The sequence below is a fragment of the Marmota monax genome, unplaced genomic scaffold (genome assembly GCF_021218885.2).
Source record: "Marmota monax isolate L192 unplaced genomic scaffold, Marmota_monax_Labrador192_F-V1.1 WCK01_AAM20220418_F8-fsc00008, whole genome shotgun sequence".
NCBI classification, from domain to species: Eukaryota; Metazoa; Chordata; class Mammalia; order Rodentia; family Sciuridae; genus Marmota; species Marmota monax.
The window spans coordinates 6,566,689-6,586,317 of NW_026694432.1; the positions used below are offsets into that span (position 1 = coordinate 6,566,689).

General features: G+C 39.2%; 1 protein-coding gene across 4 annotated transcripts in view; it reads right to left on the reverse strand.

The window, feature by feature from the left end:
* St3gal3 (ST3 beta-galactoside alpha-2,3-sialyltransferase 3) overlaps positions 1–19,629 on the reverse strand; it is a 192,457-nt gene that overhangs the window by 157,889 nt on the left and 14,939 nt on the right. For all 4 annotated transcript variants that reach the window (XM_046468554.2, XM_046468552.2, XM_046468553.2 and 1 more), the window contains exon 2: positions 9,380–9,524. In XM_046468554.2, coding sequence (XP_046324510.1) covers positions 9,380–9,494 — 115 coding nt within the window. In that variant the 5' untranslated portion in view covers positions 9,495–9,524. The remainder of the gene's footprint in view (positions 1–9,379; positions 9,525–19,629) is intronic.

Consider the following 19,629-nt stretch of genomic DNA (forward strand, 5'->3'; position numbering starts at 1 on the left):
ATTTTACAATACAAGACCTCTAGGCATTTGTGAATTTCTGTTCAAATATGAATAGTCTCTTCAAGCAAATTTATACATAATCCCCTTACATTTGCTTGTAGACAGATACTATATCCCTATTACTTCACTAAAAAGTGAAGACATTAAATAAATGTATATAGAACTCATCAGTGAAATCATCTAAGTCTGAAGCTTTCTGATTATGAACTCAAGTTCTTTAGTATGTTATAGGGTATTCAGACTTCAATTTCTTCTTGATTCAGTTTTCAGTTAGCTGTGTTTTCTGAGGATTTTGTCTTTTACATCCAAATTGTCAATTTTTTAAACATAAAATTGGTCACAATATTCCTCTATTGCCCCCTTTCTATGGTACCTGGGATTGAACTCAGCGAGGCTCTACCACTAAACTATATCCCCAGCACCGCCCACCCCGCCTTTTTTTAAATAGGGTCTCAGGGACTGGGGATATAGCTCAGTTGGTAGAGTGCTTGCCTCACATGCACAAGGCCCTGGGTTCAATCCCCAGCACCAAAAAAGAAAAAAATAAAGCAGCTTAAATAGGGTCTCACTAAATTGCCAGGCTGCCTGGAACTTGCAATCCTCCTGTCTTACCCTCTCAAGTCACTAGGATTATAGGTGTTCACCACCATGCCTGGCTCCCCTACTGCCCTTTTAATGCAGGTAGAATTTACAGTAATATCTCCACTTATCTTCCTAATACTGATAAACTGTGTATTCTCTTATATCCTTAACTATTATTTTTTTAAATTAATTATTTATTTTTATTTTTGGTAGTACTAGAGTACTAGTACAGGAGCACTCTACCATTGAGCTACATCCCCAGTCCTTTTATTTTATTTATTTTTTTGGCAGTTGTAGATGGACAGCATGACTTTGTTTATTTTTATGTGGTGCTAATGATGGAACCGCGTACCTCATACATGCTAGGCAAGCGCTCTGTCACTGAGTTACAGCCCCAGCCTTTACTTTTTGAGACAGGGTCTTGCTAAGTTGCCCAGACTGGCCTGGAACCTGAGAAGATCCTCCTGCCTCAGTCTCCTGGAGTTATTAGGATTACAGGCGTGTGCCATCATGCCCAGCCTTGCCTATTCTTTTTTAAAACATTTTGTTATTGTGGTAAAATATAAGTGATATAAAATTTAACATTTTAATCATTCTTAAACGTACAATTCTGCAGCATTAAATACATCCACACCAACGCTATGCATTTATCACCATCATCTATCTTAGAAGTCATTTCGTCTTGCAAACGTGAAATTCCATACCCAATAACACCAACTCTCCACTCCCCTTTGTTCCCAGCTCCTGGCAACCACCATTCTACTTCTCTATGAATTTAAATACTCTAGGCACCTCATGTAAACGGAGTAATATAATATTTGTCCTTTTGTGACTGGCTTATTCTTTTTTTTGGTGGGGAGGGGGGACTGGGGATTGAACTCAGGGGCACTTGACCACTCAGCCACATCTCCAGACATATTTTTTATTTTACTTAGACACAGGATCTCACTGAGTTGCTTAGCGTCTCCCTTTTGATGAGGCTGGCTTTGAACTCACCATCCTCCTGCCTTAGCCTCCCGAGCAGCTGGGATTACAGGCATGCACCACCACGCCCAGCTGTCATATTCTCTTTTTTGTTGTTGTTCAAGCGGCCATGTTTATTTATAACAATAGGTTACATTAGGTCATTAATACCATAGCCACATTATTGTTTTTTGTTTGTTTGTTTTATTGGTTGTTCAAAACATTACAAAGCTCTTGACATATCATATTTCATACATTTGATTCAAGTGGGTTATGAACTCCCATTTTTACCCTGTATACAGATTGCAGAATCACATTGGTTACACATCCAAGTTTTTACATATTGCCATAGTAGTGACTGTTGTATTCTCTACCTTTCCTATCCTCTACTATCCCCGTCATATTCTCTTGAACTAATGTCTTCAAGGTTCATTGATGTTGTAGCATATATCAAAATTTCCTTTCTTCTAGCCATGCATGATGGCACACCCCTATGGTCCTAGCAACTCAGGAGGCTGAGGCAGGATTGTAAATTCAAGGTCAGCCTCAACAACTTGGCAAGACACTGTGTGTAAATTTAAAAAATCAATAGGGCTGAGAATGTAGCTCAGTGGTAGAACATCCCTGGATTCAATTCCCAGTACTGTAAAAAATAAAATAAAATAAAAATTCCTTTCTTTCAGGTTAACTGTTTCTAATGTTTTCTGCTGGCTTCTCAGATATCTCTCTTTTTGCTAAGTTGTTGTAGTAGTTGCTCTAGGGCTAACAATATTCACCCTTAACTTACCAGAGCCTATTACAGTTAATATAATGCCTTTTCATACTTCTTATATCACCCTTCCCTCTTCTCACTTTATACACAACACTTATACTTCCCATTTACTGCCTTTTGCACAAATGTAACAATCTTACAACAGCAAAAGTTCATTTGCCCATCCCCATCCTTGTGTGTCTTGTGAGTCTCTTTCTCTGCTAAGACTACTTAATGTTCACTGTAGTTTCCTTTAATACTTTTTTATTATTTTTGGTTTTTGGTACTGGGAAGTGAACCCAGGGGTGCTTATCAACCCAAGACACAGCCTCAGCTCTTAATAGTTTTTTAAAGGGTCTCACTAAGTTGCTGAGGCTGCTCTTGAATTTGTGATCCTTCTGCCTCAGCCTCCCAAGTCTCTGGAATTACAAGTGTACACTGTGTCCAGCCCTTTAATTTCTTAATGTCTATGTATGTTCAAAACCTAACTTTAGCCTGGCCCTGGGGCACACGCCTGTAATCCCAGCAGCTTGGGAGGCTGAGGCAGGAGGATCAAGAGTTCAAAGCCAGCCTCAGCAAAATCAAGGAGCTAGGCAACTCAGTGAGACCCTGTTTCTAAATAAAATACAAAAAGTAGGGCTGGGGATGTGGCTCAGTGGTTGAGTGCCCCAGAGTTCAATCCCCAGTACCCCCCTCAAAACTAAACCTAATTTTAGGGGCTGGGGTTGCAGCTCAGTGGTAGAGTGCTTGTCTAGCATGTGTGAGTTACTGGGTCCGATCCTCAGTAACACATAAAATTAAATAAATAAAAAAGAAAAGTATTAGTTCCATCTACATCTAAAAAGAAAAACAATAAAAAATGAAACCCTAACTTCACAAGGTTATTTTTGTCTTTCAAGCAAATTATAAGAAAGTATTTTTTTATATTTTCCATTCCCAGAGATCTTCATTCTTCCTGTATACCCTCTCTGGTATCACTTTCCCTTGGCCTGAACGAAATTCTTTAGCATTTGCTGTAAAACAGTCCTGTTGGCAACATGTTTTTTTAACTTTTGTTGATTTGAAAATATCTTATTTTATCTTCACTTTTAAAGGATATTTTCATTTTATGAATGACACATTTTGGGTTTTTTTTTTTTTACTTTTAAAAATCTTTCATTGTCTTCTGACCTCTATTTTTTAAAAAACGTTTTTTAGTTGTTGATGGACATTTATTGTTTTATTTTTATGCAGTGCTGAGAATCGAACACAGGGCCTCGTACATGCTAGACATGCACTCTACCACTAAGCCACAACCCCAGCCCCTGACCGCAGCGACAACTTTTACCCTTATACACTGTCTCTTTTTTTTTTTCCTTCCTTTTTCTTTGGGGACGGGTACCAGGGATTGAATCTGGGGTGCTTTATTACTGAGCTATATGTATGAAATATTTTGTCCTTTAGATTTTTTATTTTAAGACAGGGCCAAGCTAAGTTGCTGAGGCTGACCTTGAGTTTGTGATCCTCCTATTAAAGCCTCCCCAGCTGATTACAGATGTAGGCCACCACACTCAGCTAATATTTTGTTTTCTCTGCTTTCAAAATTTTCTCTTTCTATATTTCAGAAGTTTAACTGTGATGTACCTAGATTTCCTTACCCAATAGTTATCAATATTAGGGTTCACTTAATATATAAATTAGGTTCTTGAATCTCTAAATCAATGTTGTTCATCAATTCAGAAAATTTTCAGTCACTATTCTTTTTTTCCCCTACCCAGTTGTCATACATAGACCATTTAATATCATCCCACAGAGCCTTGAGGCTCTGCTCTCCCCCTCTCTCCCTGTGGTTCAAGTTAGAAAATTTCTATTGTTCTCTTTAAATTCACTGACTTCCATTAGTTCCAATCTGCTGTTGAGTAAATTTGAATTTCATTTACTATAATCTTTTTTTTTTCTGTAAACTTTTCAGTTCTAGAATCTGCATTTGGTTCTTTTCTATAGATTCAATTTCTGAAACTATTTATTATTCACTCTATTTTCCTTTAATTCTTCAAGTATATTCATAATTGCTTTTTTGTCTACAACAACACTGGGGGGTCACCTTATCTATAGGGTTGTTCTTTTTATATTTTTCCTTGCATATGGATCATGTTTATTTCTTTGCATGTCTTGGTAACTTTTTATTAAGAACCAGACTCTGGGTTACATGGTCTTTCCAGTGTCTCAGCTGGATGGCCAGGTTAAACACTGGTAGAATAGGGCTAGAACTTAAATGTCCCTGGCAATGCTTCCCTTCTAGCACTGATATTCCTTTAGCATACTTTTCTAATCTCATCCTGTAGCAGCCACTATCTGTATAGAAAGCCTCACTTGGTTTTGCCCTGTGTAATACATAGCTCAGACTCTCAGGAACTCCCCCCACAGACTTATGATGCCCTCTCAGATGGTCCATCCCAGATTCCCACTGCTTCAGCTGTCTTTTCTTCGTCAGCTCAGTGGAAACCACTACAACCTGTTCAAACTTCACTCTCTGAACAGGTAGGAAATTGGGCCCAGAAAGCTGCATATCTGTGGGATTTGCCTCGTTGGTTTTCCTTCTCTTTAGAGATTGAAATTTTCTGCTGCCTACTGTTCACTGCTTGACACAGTTGCTTCATTTATTTTGTCCTGTTGTATAGCTTTTTATAGAGGGAGAGCTAGTTTTGACATGAGCTACTCCATTACCATACAAAGCAGAGTGCCTCTTGTAGGCCAGAAATAACAGCCTCTTTTTCATTTGTAAGAGGGAAAACTAAGAATTAATTAATATAATGTCCTATGTCTATTAAGGTCAGTCCTACCTGTCCTTCTCCTAATAGCAGATCCAACTTTCAACTTACTTGCCAGATGGTATTCACCCAATCAGATCAATAATGCATAGTTTATAATCTCTCTGGCTATGATCTTTTATAAAAATGGACACAAAGACAAAGGGAGTTGCTATAAATGCTGTGGCATGAATTTTTAAAGATCCCACAACATAGGAAATAAATTCTTTGAAACAGTCACTTTAATTCATTAATTAGAAATAAAATTTTAAATCAATAAATTAAAATATGCACAGCTTCTATGAAATGGAAAATTGGAATCACATCTATTGATAAGAGGCAACTACTTAACTCTTATCCAAGGAAGTGACCTGACTACAGCATCAGGGCAAAAAGAATTATTTTATCTTCACTTTGGAGAGGAAGAAACTGAAGCATACCTCTTTCTAACCCCAAGGACTATGTTGACTTGTTTATTAATTTTAGAATATATAAAATTCATCTTTGTGTATGTATGTATGTATTCTCTATTATATTATAGAGAAGTCTACAGTACTTTTATTTATATATGTATTTTTTGGTGCTGGGGACTGAGCCCAGGGGTGCTTAATCATTGAGCACATCCCGAGCCCTTTTATTTTCATTATGAGACAGGCCTAGCTATGTTGTTTAGGACCTCTCTAAGCTGCTGAGGCTAGCCTCGAACTTGAGATCATCCTGCCTCAGCCTCCCCAGTTGCTGGTATTATAGGTGTATGCCACTGTACCAGCTATAGTACTTTTAAAGACAGGTTGATAATCTGACTAATTTCATACTTGAAGCCTTCTAGGTTAATCATTTGGTCCAAACCTTGGTAATCTGACTAAGACTTTGTTATATGAATCTACAAGCTGCACAGAACAAAGTAGTTTGTATTCCTCAACAATGTCCCTGGAATTAATGAAACAATGAATTTTCTATCTGGAAGGGATTTTATGCCCCAACAGCAATGCACACAGATTTCTCCTTTGGAACTTAACACAAGTTCCTTTGATTCCTTTTCATGCTACAGGCTAACAGCATGAAGGCCTATGTTCGTTTAATATCCAGTTTACCCAGGACAGTACAGGAACCATAATGAACATAACTGTTTATTGAATTAATAATTTATTAATTAAAAACTCCAGCCTGCCCCCTCATCATGAAGAAATGCCAACTGGTAATCTTAATTCTATTAATATTATAAAAATGAAGAGGAAGTAATCTAAAGACATTTATTTTTGACACTTGATATTGTCCTCCAAGATCCTCAGAAGAAAGGCATACAAACTTTTTTTTTTTTCTTTTTTGGTACTAGGAATTAAACCCAGGGGTGCTCCATCACTAAGCTACATGCCCAGCTCTTTTTATTTTTTCTTATGAGACAAGGTCTTACTGAGTTTCTGAGGCTGCCCTGGAACTTGTGATCCTCCTGCCTCAGCATTATGGGCAATGTACCACTGCAGCCGACACATACCAACTTTTGGTTATGGAGCGAGACTCTTCCAAGCCTTAGATTCTACATCTGTAAAATGAGTGCACTACTAGCTGGGGTTGTGGCTCAGAGATAGTGCACTCATCTTGCATGTGTAAGGCACTGGGTTTGATCCTCAGCACCACATAAAAATATATAAATAAATAAAATAAAGGTATTGTGTCCATCTACAATGTAAAAAATATTTTTAAAAATGAGAGAGTACTAATAACTGATAAAAATGATGAGGATTGGGCTGGGGATGTGGCTCAGTGGTACAGCACATGCCTGGCATGTGTGAGGCCCTGGGTTCGATCCTCAGCACCACATATAAATAAATAAAAGATCCACTGACAACTAAAAAATGTTTTAAAAAAATGATGAGGATCACATGAGATTATGAATATAAAACTCCTGCTATTGTACAGACAGACAGTAGACACTCAATCCGCTGATATTACAGCACAGAAAATGATGCTACAGTGAGATGGCCTAAACGGCCTATTCGAAGTCAAGAGTCTAAGAAATTTGAAGGTTAGAATAATGGAAAAGCTGTGAATACCGCATAGTCAACTAGCAACGTAAAAAAAAGGAAATAACTAGAGTATACCCAAATAACTAGAGCACACCAAGGAAGCCTACAGCACATGTTAACAGTACTTTGTCACATCCAAACCTAACAGATCCCTCTGTCATTTTCAGGAGGACATTCTTTCTCTTTTTCGCTTCTCTTATATTCTCCTTTTTCTTTTTCTTTCTCCACCCCACTCCTGATAATACTACTCTTTCTCTGAGCCCCTGTCCTTTCTCTTTCCCAGGTAGAATACAGAATTAAAATCCTCTTCAATATTTATCATACTTTTCAATAAAATACTGAACATGGGGCTTTTCTGTTTTGAGATAGGATCTTGCTATGTTGCCCAGACTGGTCTTGAATGCCTGGGATCACATGATTCCCCAGCTTCAGCCTCCTGAGTAGGTGAGATTACAGGTATACGCCACCATGTCTAGCTTAAACATGAGTTTTAAAGATAGAAAACAGAGTTCAGGGCTGGGGATGTGGCTCAAGCGGTAGCGCGATTGCCTGGCATGCGTGCGGCCCGGGTTCGATCCTCAGCACCACATACAAACAAAGATGTTGTGTCCGCCGAAAATTTAAAATAAATAAATAAATATTAAAAAAAAAAAAAAAAAAAGAAAACAGAGTTCAATTTCGGTTCCAATAATTAGCTACATAACCTTGGTAAATTACTTACATAAAGTGCTGCTGACTGCTCAACTGGAAAATGGGAACAATATGGGCATCTTCACAGAATTTGAGTAAGATAATTAGATGAAATAATTAGTCTAAAACCTGACACCCAATGGTCTTCTAGAATGTTAATTCTCTTTCTCACTTCTAGAATAGGAAAATATTATCTGATTCTTAGTTATGTTTTCCACAGAAAAGGAAACCTCTGTTTCTTACACACATTTTCCATCTATGTTATGAATACAGATGAAATCACCATCCTGAATATAAAAGAGTGCCTCTAACTACAGACTTCTGCATCGTACTGATGGAAACACTCCTTGTCTTGAGTAGTCTCCCCGATTTTAAAAAATAAGTCAGTACAGAGAAATTTGAATAAACTCTTAAATCACAAAGTAATTAGTGATAATTACAAGTTAAGCATTTAAGAGCACTTAAACATTTTGTATAAAACAATAAATTAAAGACACACACTATATTTTAAAATTTGGCTTAAGGCCGGCTCAGTAGTTCGGGTCATGTAAGAACTATATGAGCTATACAGGAAAGGCTTCCCCGCAAGGTCTCAGTACAACAGCAGGCCAGCTGCCAGCTGCCTCTTCCAATTCATTTTAACCTCATACCTAGAAACTAACTCTACTCTCCAGTGAGTTGTTTGCTGGTATCGGGTAGACATTTGTAAAAATAAAACTACTTTAGAGAAGAAAAGTCCCTAGGATCAAAATAGACTACCCCATATTTCCTGAACCAAGCTCAGATTAGACAAAATAGACAAAAGGAAACCACTTTATGATTACTATGTGATATTTCAAGCTATAGGCAAGAACAGAATGTGCAAAGATTAAGCATGAGCCCTTCAATTGCAAGTTGTAACAAAGTGACATTGGGTGACATGAGTGGGGACACAGCGGGTGAACAGAAACCAAATAAGAGGGCACTGGGATATGTGGAAAACACTGCATAACACATGAGACCAAATTCACAAATAGAAGAAAGGGAGAGGAATTACTAAGTAAGGAAAAGAAGCCAATATTCCAGGAAGTGCAAGTTCAATACCAAAGGACTAAAAAGAGTAAAGAGGCAGAGCTTCTTTAGGGAAAATGAAACAAGGACAACATTAAATTGAAAATTCAAGGAAAAGTAAAGATGAATGTTTTGAGGGCAAAAGAAAACCTACTTTAATACCAAACCCTAAGGCAATAAATAGGAAATAAGAGTAGTAACACACCGTAATAATTAAAAAGAACAAAAGCATTCAGAAGTAGAAGTATGGACATAGTGTAGATTTTTAATTGAAGAACAGAACATTCTCACTGGGTTCATAAGAGGAACTGAGGCTGGCCATGGCATGCAGTTCAAAAAAATAAAGAAATAAAGTTCTCAGCTTATAGCAGCTAAAACAGTAGGTAATCTCTAAGATTAAGACCCAAAAATGTTCAGTTTACGTTCACTGCCCATCTCTGAAGAATATGAGAGCACTGCAGCCATGTGACAAGCCATAACTGACCTGCTCCAGGCTTTTCCCAGGGGGTCAGAGTGACTATACTTACTAGAGTCTTCCCATTGGAGTAAGTGTAGCTTCCATGCGGAATAGTACAAAAATCCCAGGACCAGAAAGAGGCAGAGGGCTAGCAGCAGATTGCGCACAAATACCAAGAGTCCCATCTTCGCATGATTTACAATTTCCTACATGACCTAAAACATAATAATAAAATAAAAACAAAAACAAAAATTAGGTCTTAAGAGATAAAGCAATCATCATACTGATTATGCTCTCCCTTAAGATAAAGAACCTGTAAAGAGAATTTCCAAATGAAGAATAACCTCAGCATTCATAACATGGCATCTCCCAACATGCTCATCTCCATCTCAAGCAACAGCCTCAGAACCCCTCAGCACCCAGGCCAAAAATCAGCAGTCATCCGTGCACCCTCATCCACCCCCAGCACCAATAACCACATTCTGCAATTCTAACCTCCCAAATACATCTCAAATCATACGCCCTTCCCACTATCACCACCCTAGTTCATGCCACCACTGTGCTCCCACCACCGCTCCCTTGCCTTGAAACCTACACTCTCCAGATCCATTTTATACCCAGCACACACAGTTGTCTTTTAATAACAAAACAAAGGGGTTTGTTACTTCCCTGCCCAAACCCCTTTGTATTATCTACCACTGCTGAAACAAGGTACTGCAAACTAAACAGTTTAAAACAACACAAATTTCTTATCTCAGAGTTCTGAAGGTCAAAGTCCAGGCTCAAGCCAAGTGAGGTGGTACACGCCTGTAATCCCAGCAGCTCGGGAAGCTAAGGCAGAAGGATCCCAAGTTCAAAGCCAGCCTCAGCAATAGTGAGATGCTAAGCAACTCAGTGAGACCCTATCTCTAAATAAAATATAAAGAAGGGCTGCGGATGTGGCACCTCCTCACACACCAAAAAAAGGAAGAAACATAAAGTCCAGGCTCAGCAGGGTCCTTTGTTTAGAATCCCACAAGTCTAAAATCAGTATCAGAGGGGCTGCTTTCTTTTCTAAAACAGAATTTACTTTTTTCCCCATTTTTTTTTTTACCGGTGCATTATAGTGATACACAATGGGTTTGTTGTTATATATTCATACATAAACACAATATAACAATATAATTTAACCAGTACCATTATTCCCCAGTATTTTCCCTTTCCTTTCTCTCCTCCTCCCCCTCCCCCCAACCCTTGATCCCTTTACTTGACTCTACTGTTCTCCCTTGGAAATTCATGAGACACCTCCCATATCTTTCTTTTTCCTTTGTACTTCCCACATGAGAGAAAACACACAACCCTTGACCTTCTGAATTTGGCTTATTTCACTTAAAATAATGGCCTCAACTTCCATCTATTTTCTTGCAAATGACAATTTTGTTTTTCTATATGGTTCAATAAAACTCCATTGTACATACATACCACATATTCTTTACTCATTCATCAGCGGATGGATCCGGAGGCTGGTTCTGTAGTTTGGCTACTGTGAACCGTGCTGCCATAAACGTGGGTATGCACGTATGAGGCAAAAATCTACTTCTGTACCCGCCCAGCTACTGGTTAAGTAGAGTCCGTGCAGCTGGCTGTTGGGCCAGTTTCCTACTAGTCAACAGACAGGAGCCAATCTCTGCTCTTATTGTCTCCTCCAACTTTCCATGTGGTCCCACTTCAGCCAAGATGGGCTAAGTCCCACACTCTAAATCTCTCCAGTTTTCCCTTCTACAGCATCTTACTTCTGCTTCCAATCTCCTGTGATTATACTGGGTCCACCTGAAACACTGAGAACATTTTCTTAAAGAGCCATAACCTTCATAACATCTGGAAAATACCTTTTGCCATGTCAGCTGATACTACTACAGGTACCAGAGACGAGAGTATGGACATCTTTAGGGGGCCATTCAATTCATTTGAAAGGAACTGCTTAGTAAAGCCAAGCAGTTTCTGACCGATCCCTAACTTACTCCCCAATCCATGCACTGCTCCGCAACCTCACCTGTGCCCACGAACTAGTCATTCTTTCTGTTTCACTAAGCCCTACCTGTTGTTTCTGTCCTAGAGGTCTGTCTGGAATCCAGTCTCTATCCACCCTGCTACCAAGCCTGCTCTACATCCTTTGATACTCACCTTGCATGCAACACGGGCCAAGAAGACTTCCTTGATCAGACCCTCCACCTACAACCAGATACTCCAGCCACAAATAACATGAGAAAGATACAAGTGAAAATCTGCATACTATGTAATAGGGCACTTTGAAAAGCCAAGAAAATAAACTGAAAACTCATTAAGAATAGGATCACTAAAGTAGGCAATTATAATGTTAACTTACAAAAATCAACACCTTCTTAAAAAATTACACCAGCAGCCAGGTGCACGAGTGTAATCCCAGCAGCTAGGTGCACAAGGTTGAGGCAGGAGGTTCACAAGGTTCAAGGCAGCCTCAGCAATTTAGCAGGACCCTATTACAAAAGGTGGGCTGGGGTGTAGCTCAGTGATAGAGCACCCCTGGGTTCAGTCCTCAATAACGACCAAAAAAAAAAAATTACACCAGTAATATCTAATTAGGAAATATAAAGTGAAATATAAAGTGATGGAAATGAATCTGTAAAATACTTAAAAATAAACCTGAGAAGAAATGGGCAAGAATTTTCACCAAAGAATACAGAAGGTCTGAGTAAGAGACATAACAAGTTCTTAAGTGAGAATATTCAATATTGGAAATACATCAGTTCTCCTGAAATGTCAGTTCTCTATAAGTTTAATTCCAATCAAAATCCATGATTGTTTTTACACTTAGATCTAAAGATTATCTAAAGAGTTCATATCCAAGACGAGCCAAGAAAATTTTAAATGAAAATGAGCTGAACATAATATAGGGAGAGAAAAGCCAAACTCATTTTTGCAACATGTTTCTGACACCAGGTGTGGGTGGGGTGTGGGTGGGGGTCCTCCTCTGGCCAAGTAAGCAAAACTGCAGCAGAGGACATCTTCCAATTCCATTTTGTTCTGACACTGTCTACCTGGAGATGATACCAGAAATAGAAGTGCTGTGTCAAGGTATATGAATTCTGTAAATTTCAATAGCTATTGCTAAAACTGCTCCCCAGAGTCCACCAATTCACACTCCCACACTGTGCTGTTTGAAAGATCCCAGAGATTGAAAGCTCAGTCCCCTAAAACTGTCTCCCACCACTTCAGAAACCAACCATATACCCCAAGTTGTTTTACCTGTTCTTCTGATCCACTGGCTACAAACCTGAGTTTCTCCAACCCCTTCCTTAGGTTCAATTAATTTGCTAAAGTGGCTCACAAATCCAGGGGAAACACCAATTTATGATAAATGATGTTACGAAGGATACAGATGAAGAAATACAGAGGGTGAGGTATGGGAGAAGGGACCAAGATCTTCTGGGACTTCTTTGGGTATGCCACCCCAGGATCCTTCACCTGTCAAGCCATCTGGAAGCTCTCCAAACTCTGTCCTCTCGGGTTTTATGGAGGCCTCATTACAGAGGTGATTGATTTCACCACTCACAATAACCAACTTAACCTTAGGAAAGAGTGGGAAGCAGGGCTGGTAAGTCCCAAACCTCCAGCCCAACATGTGGCAGTCAGGTAGGGTCTGCCAGCCAAGAGCCAACTCATTAGCATACAAAAAGAGGTCACTGTGGAGATTCCACAGAGTTTAGGAGTTGTATGCCAGAAAATGCGGATAAAGACCAAATATATATTTTACAATATCACAGATAAGAATTTGCCTTCCCAGATATCAAAACCAACTCAAGGTTGAAATAATTAAGACAAGACAGGTACTGGCACAGGGGAAAAAAAACAAAGATAATGGAACAGAAGATTCTAGAAATGAGTTCTCTCAGCTAGAGATATACATATATCTACATATATGAATGTTTACATGTACACACATATGAATTTATTCTATAATAAATATGTAAGTATAAAAAGAGGGAGCAAAGGCCCAATAGGATACATAGCTAAATGTTATTAGCACAGTTACCTGTAGGGAATGGGATGGGAATATGAGAAGCGTATCACTGGGAGGACTTTCCTTTTCCCTTTATACACTCCTGAACTAAATTTGTTATAATTCACAAGTATTACCTCCATAGTTTTTTAATATCAAAGAACATGGGGTGCAAATGTGAATTTGGTGGACTCTGGGGAGCAATTTAGAAATATCTATTGAAATCTACAGCATTCATATACCTTGACACAGCACTGCTATTTCTGTGACTTTTCCCTCAAGGAACACTGCAACAAAAAGCATTAAGGGTGTGTACAGGAACGTGCACTAGCAATGCTGATTATACCGGCAAATAACAGAAACAGCTCAAACGTCTCCACCGTGGTATAGTATCCGTGGGAAGTTGATGGGAAACAGCACACGCAAAAGAATAAGCTGAAGGAGGTTTCAGGACAGGATGTTTGAGAGCTGTGTGAGGAGGGTTTAAAGGAACCAACAAGGAGTGAGAACGGATCCAGAGACTAGCAAGGGCAGGAAACTAGATATGCACTTCTGCCTCAAAGGTCAGGAGGATGATAGCTCAGCAAGACATGGGTGGGGAGAGAGGCCACCCGGTGGGGGCAGTGGACACCGAGGAGCAGGCTGTGTAGCACTTCAGCAAGGTGCAAGGGGCAGTAGAGTTAGGGTGATGTGCCCCAACCTCTCCTACCACACTCCTTTGTCTTCTGTTGGTGCCTTGTATCAACTGATCCTAAATGGAAACCAAAGGACAAAGAAACCCAGATGATGCAGTTCAGAGGTCCATCACCAGTTCAGAGAGGAAAGAAGGTGAAAACGGATCTGGAATGGCAGAAGAAATGAAGAATGCGAGGTACCAGTCAGAAAGAATGGGCACATCTACACATACCCATATGGGAAAATGCCTAGAACATACTGCTGAGTGGAAAAGCAATCGAGTTGTGGAACAGTATAAACATATGTGGCCTCACACTAGCAACAACAAACAGGACAACAACGACATTAAGTATTAAGCTGGGAGCAGTGGCCCATGTTTATAATCCCAGAGGCTGGGGAGGCTGAGGCAGGAGGATCATAAGTTCCAGGTTAGCCTCAGCAATTTATTGAGACTCTCAGCAACTCAGCAAGGCTTTGTCTCAAAATAAAAAGTGCTGAGGATGTCACTCGGCAGCTGAGAGCCCCTGGGTTATACCCCCAGTTAAAAATAAATAAATAAATAAGTATTAAGTATATACCTAAGGGCTGGGGATATGGCTCAAGCGGTAGCGCACTCGCCTGGCATGTGTGTGGCCTGGGTTCGATCCTCAGCACCACATACAAACAAAGATGTTGTGTCCGCCGAAAACTAAGAAATAAATATTAAAAAAAATTCTTTAAAAAAAAAAAGTATATACCTAAAAGAATATGCACCAAAATACTGACAATAATTACCTCTGGAAAATGGGTCTGGACAGGGTGTTTCGTTACAATCTATGCATATGTTTATTTTTAATTTTATATTTATAAAGGTAAATGTACAAAGTTTTCAAAATGAGATAGAAACCAGAGACTTGCATTTCCAGCAGCAGAAAGGTCTGTATCTTGTCTAACACCCCCTAAGCAACTAAAAATTTAAGGTGTAACCAGCTGCCTACAAAACCCAAGTGGTTGTTGGAAAGCTTTCCTTTCTTTTTAAAAGGGAACTGATGTGGCTAGTGCCACATAATTTCTGTCCTAAATGCAGATGTGATGTCTGAAGTGGCACATCCAGGCAGTGACCACAACCCAAGGGCATGAAGACATGTGACAGTGAGTCAACAGACTCATCCACTCATTCAACAACTGTGACAGTGAGAAGCCTGAACCAATCACCTATTTTATTTCAGTCTTTTCCATTAAGACAAATGAGCTTCAAATGAAGACAGCAGAAAAAACACCCAGAAGAAACAGATTTCCAAAAGCAGATGACATACAAAGGAGCAAACAGGAGCTTAGAAGAAGCTAAGACCTCCAGGACAAGAACATCCCATGTGAGCTGGGAGGTCAGCTCAGTTTGTGGAGCTATGCACAAGGCCCTGGGTTCAACCCCCAACACCTCACACACACACACACACACACACAGAACATCCCATGATCCCCAAAGAAACATAATTTCAAATTCACTGCTAGGACAAAAGTTTGACAATATACTCCAGGGGTGGGACTGCGGGGAGTGGGGAGACAGGCATTCATATACACTGATGTGGTGGGAAGGATTTGGTAATAACAAAAATCACACATGCTTAAAATCGTACTCTTTAAGCCAATAAATCTCCTGGCTAAAAAATTATCCCAGGGCTGGGGTTGCGGCTCAGTGGTAGAACGTTTGCTTAGCATGTGTGAGGCTCTGGGTTCAATTATCAGTACCACATATAAATAAATAAAGATTCATCAACAACTAATTAAAAAAATTTTTTTAACTATCCCAAAGATACATTGACAAAAATACAAAAAGTCCTATGCACACAGCCATTTACTGCAGCCCTATTTGAAACTTAATAGGACTGAAAGTCCTTCAAATGTCCTTCATCAAGAGTTGAATAAAGGGCTGGGGATGTGGCTCAAGTGGTAGCACGCCCGCCTGGCATGCGTGCGGCCCAGGTTCGATCCTCAGCACCACATACAAACAAAGATGTTGTGTCTGCTGGAAAAAAAACTAAAATAAATAAATAAATAAAAAAAAAAAAAAGAGAGAGAGTTGAATAAACAATGATATATCTACAAAAATTGAATATCATACATCCATAAAAAAGAATGGGCTCCCTTCCTTTCTGGATAATTTAATGTAAAAACCATAAGACATTAGGAACTGAGTAAAGTGGGTACACATGCTTGGGGTAAAGGGGCAGGAAAGGGCATAAGTTTGTGTGAGGGTCAAGGAGAGAGTCAACAGGCAATTTGGGATTGACCACATAAGTAAATACATTGACACTAATGGCAGGAAGATTTCTCAATAATGGAGATGGAAGTTACAAATATGGAAAGGGAAAAACGAGAATTAATCTTTTGATTTTCACTAGCATTGTAATCAGTGTGAAGTGATGGTTTCCAAAAATATAAAGATATAAAAATAAATATAGACACAGGTACTGTATGTGTACGTTTGTGGGTTCACCCACATATATCCCCTAACTTATCCATTTAACAGACCTAAAAACAGTCATATTACAAGAGCAGTAGGTACATCCAGTATCTAGATGTGTGTGTGTGTGTATGTGTGGTACTAGGAATTGAATCCAGGCCTTGGCCTGCTAACCAAGCACCCTACCACTGAGCTATATCCTCGATCCTAGACACCCTAGACATTGGGTTTTGTTTGTTTTAGGGACAGGAGTTGGTTGTTCGTTTTTGTACCAGGGATCTACCACTAAGCCACATCCCTAATCCCTAACCCTTTCAGCTAAGAAACATCAAAGGATGCTAAAAATTGGGGCTGGGATTGTGGCTCAGTGGTAGAGTGCTCACTCACCTAGCACCCGGGGGGGGGGGGGGGGGGGGGGTACCCGGGTTCAATTCTCAGCACCACATAAAAATAAAGGCGTTGTGTCCATCTACCAAAAAAATAAATAAAATTATCTCTCTTTCTTTAAAAAAAAAAGGATGCTAAAAATAATGGGTAAACGTTTTATGAAGAAGGGCATATCATATAGTTTTTAAGTATCTACTCGGAAAACACTAATTTCACAAAAGAAAAGAGTAACTTTACAATGGAAAATGTACAGACACCACCACAGACTAGCCAAGGGATATATGGGAATTCCTTACACTATTTCTGCAACTCTTTTTTAAGCCTGAAATTATCTCAAAATGAAAAGTTAAAAAAAAAATTTAACTTAAGTGTTATTTATGCTTATTTAGCATCCAAGTGAGAGTTTATGCAGCCACTTAAAATGTTGTTTATGAAAAATTTTAATAATATGGGGAAATGCTATAATCTAATATTGAATGACAAAATGAACCAAGTATCATATACTCAACCATGAAACAGAAAAAGACTAGAACAGCCAGGCACAATGGCACACACCTGTAATCCCAGCAGCACAGGAGGCTGAGATAGAAGGTTCGAGAATTCAAAACTGGCCTCAGCAAACTTAGCAAGACCTGTCTCAAAATAAAAAATAACAAGGGCTGGGGATGTGGCTCAGTGGTTAAGTGCCCCTGGGTTCAATCCCCAGTACAAAAAAAAAAACAGAATAAATAAAAACACTAATGGTAGATGAAGGCAGAGCATTCTGGCCACAGGAATGCACTTGGCCTCCTTACACAGTCAGAAGAAGGCACACAGGCAAAGGGCTGCAGATGCTCATGGCAAAAACTCTTGAGAATGCAGATGGAGTCTGACAATCTGGACTCACCTCCTAGTGTGTGCATTTCGTCTCAGAGAAGGAAAGATCCCCTGTCCAAAGCTAATGTAACTAACACCAAGTGACAGGCCCTGACAAAGCATCAAAGACACCAAAAAGAGAAAATTCAGACCCTGCCCTAGAAAAGGGAGACTGACTTCTGTCTTCTCCTTCACTCCTCAGCTCACCATGACCTGATCACTTTCAGGACAATATTCAAGTCTGAGTATCTTCAGGAAGCTTCATATCACAGCCCTATACCATGATGTTTGTGCTCCCAAGCATTCCAGGTTTACCTCTATCATGGCATTTAGAAAAAATTTCATCATCTCTGCCTCTGTAAAGAATAAGAATACAATTTAAAAGCAGAACCAGAACTTAGATCTGTGAATAGCCAGTACTTTATAGTGCCTCCTACTAGTGACACTGTTTAAAGATTAAATTATATATTTCTAATTACATGTCCCAATTCTAGACACAATATAATTGTTCACATCCCAAAAATTAATAAATACTAAGGTTAGAATTTGTGCATATATGAAATACACAGCAATTTAAAATGTAAAGACATTCAGGCACTGTCTTAGACTTTCTTACATTCTGATTCTGCAGATATCTTTTTTTTAATTTTTGGTTGCAGAAGGATACAATACCTTTACTTACTTTACTTATTATTTTCATATGGTGCTGATGAGCGAACCCAGTGCCTCTCACACACTAGGCAAGTGCCCTACCACTGAGCTACAACACCAGCCCATGGCAGATATTTTGAAGGTGATGTCATCCACCTCCCTGACTTGATTTACCTTCATGTTGATTATCCCAAACTCCAAATGTTCAGCCTAGAAATCCCCACTGAGACCCACGTCCATTTATTAACTTTTCACTCTAATGGATCATCCAGGTGTTACATAGGTGTCTCTGACCTCCCCCAATCAACCTGTTTCTCCAGTTTTTACTCTCTCAAGCAAAAACAACACCTTCAAAGTGCTATCAAAACCTTCACCTCACCTGTTTGGAACAAGGAACTTCTTTCTCTAGTTCGAGCTTACCATGCTCTCCCAAAGTCAGGCTGAAGCCCTCTTGACAAGACCACTTCCTCTATCCAGCTTCTACTCACCTTTAAGTCTCAATTCAAAGCTTAATTCATTTCATAACAAAACATGTCTCCATGCAATGTTAGGGCTTCCTGTCAGTTACTCCCACAGCACCTCTACGTCTCTATCCCACACTTATAATTTGGTAAGTATTTATGATAGTTTAACATTTATATTGTGGCTCATCCAGGCAGGGAACATGTCTGTTTTGTTCACCACTGTGCCCATGATAGCTCCTCAAAAATTATCTGGTCACTAACTGATAATTCAGTGAATTATAGTACACTTTTAAAAAGGCACATAAGCTACTGAAAGCTAGATTATCTTAAATAGTCACAAAAAGAAAACTGTATAAAAATCTGACTCACTGAAACTACATGCACCCAAACTCTTGCCATTCCTAAAACATCCTACAATATGGTTGTTTTCAACTATACCTAGAAACAATTTTTAGGTTGGCCTGAAATACCAGAGTTTTGCTGATCTTCAAATGTCAGCTATAATGGATATAAACTTAATTATGACAAAATCATGCAGAGCAAAAAAAACCACAAAGGAGGCTGGTAGTATAGCTCAGTGGCAGAGCATGCACTGAACATGTGGGAGGCCCAGGGTTTGATCTCCAGCACTACCAAAAAAAGAAAAGCCAAATCCACAAAGTACTTCCAGAGAATGTCTCCTGTGAATATTTTTGAGGAAAACTAATTAGAAATTATTGCATACTACTTATTATCCAGCTTCCCAAACCAGTTACTGAAAAGCTTATCAATTTTTCAAAAATGTTTTTGCTGAATGCACCCTTACTCGTCAGACTTTATATGCATGA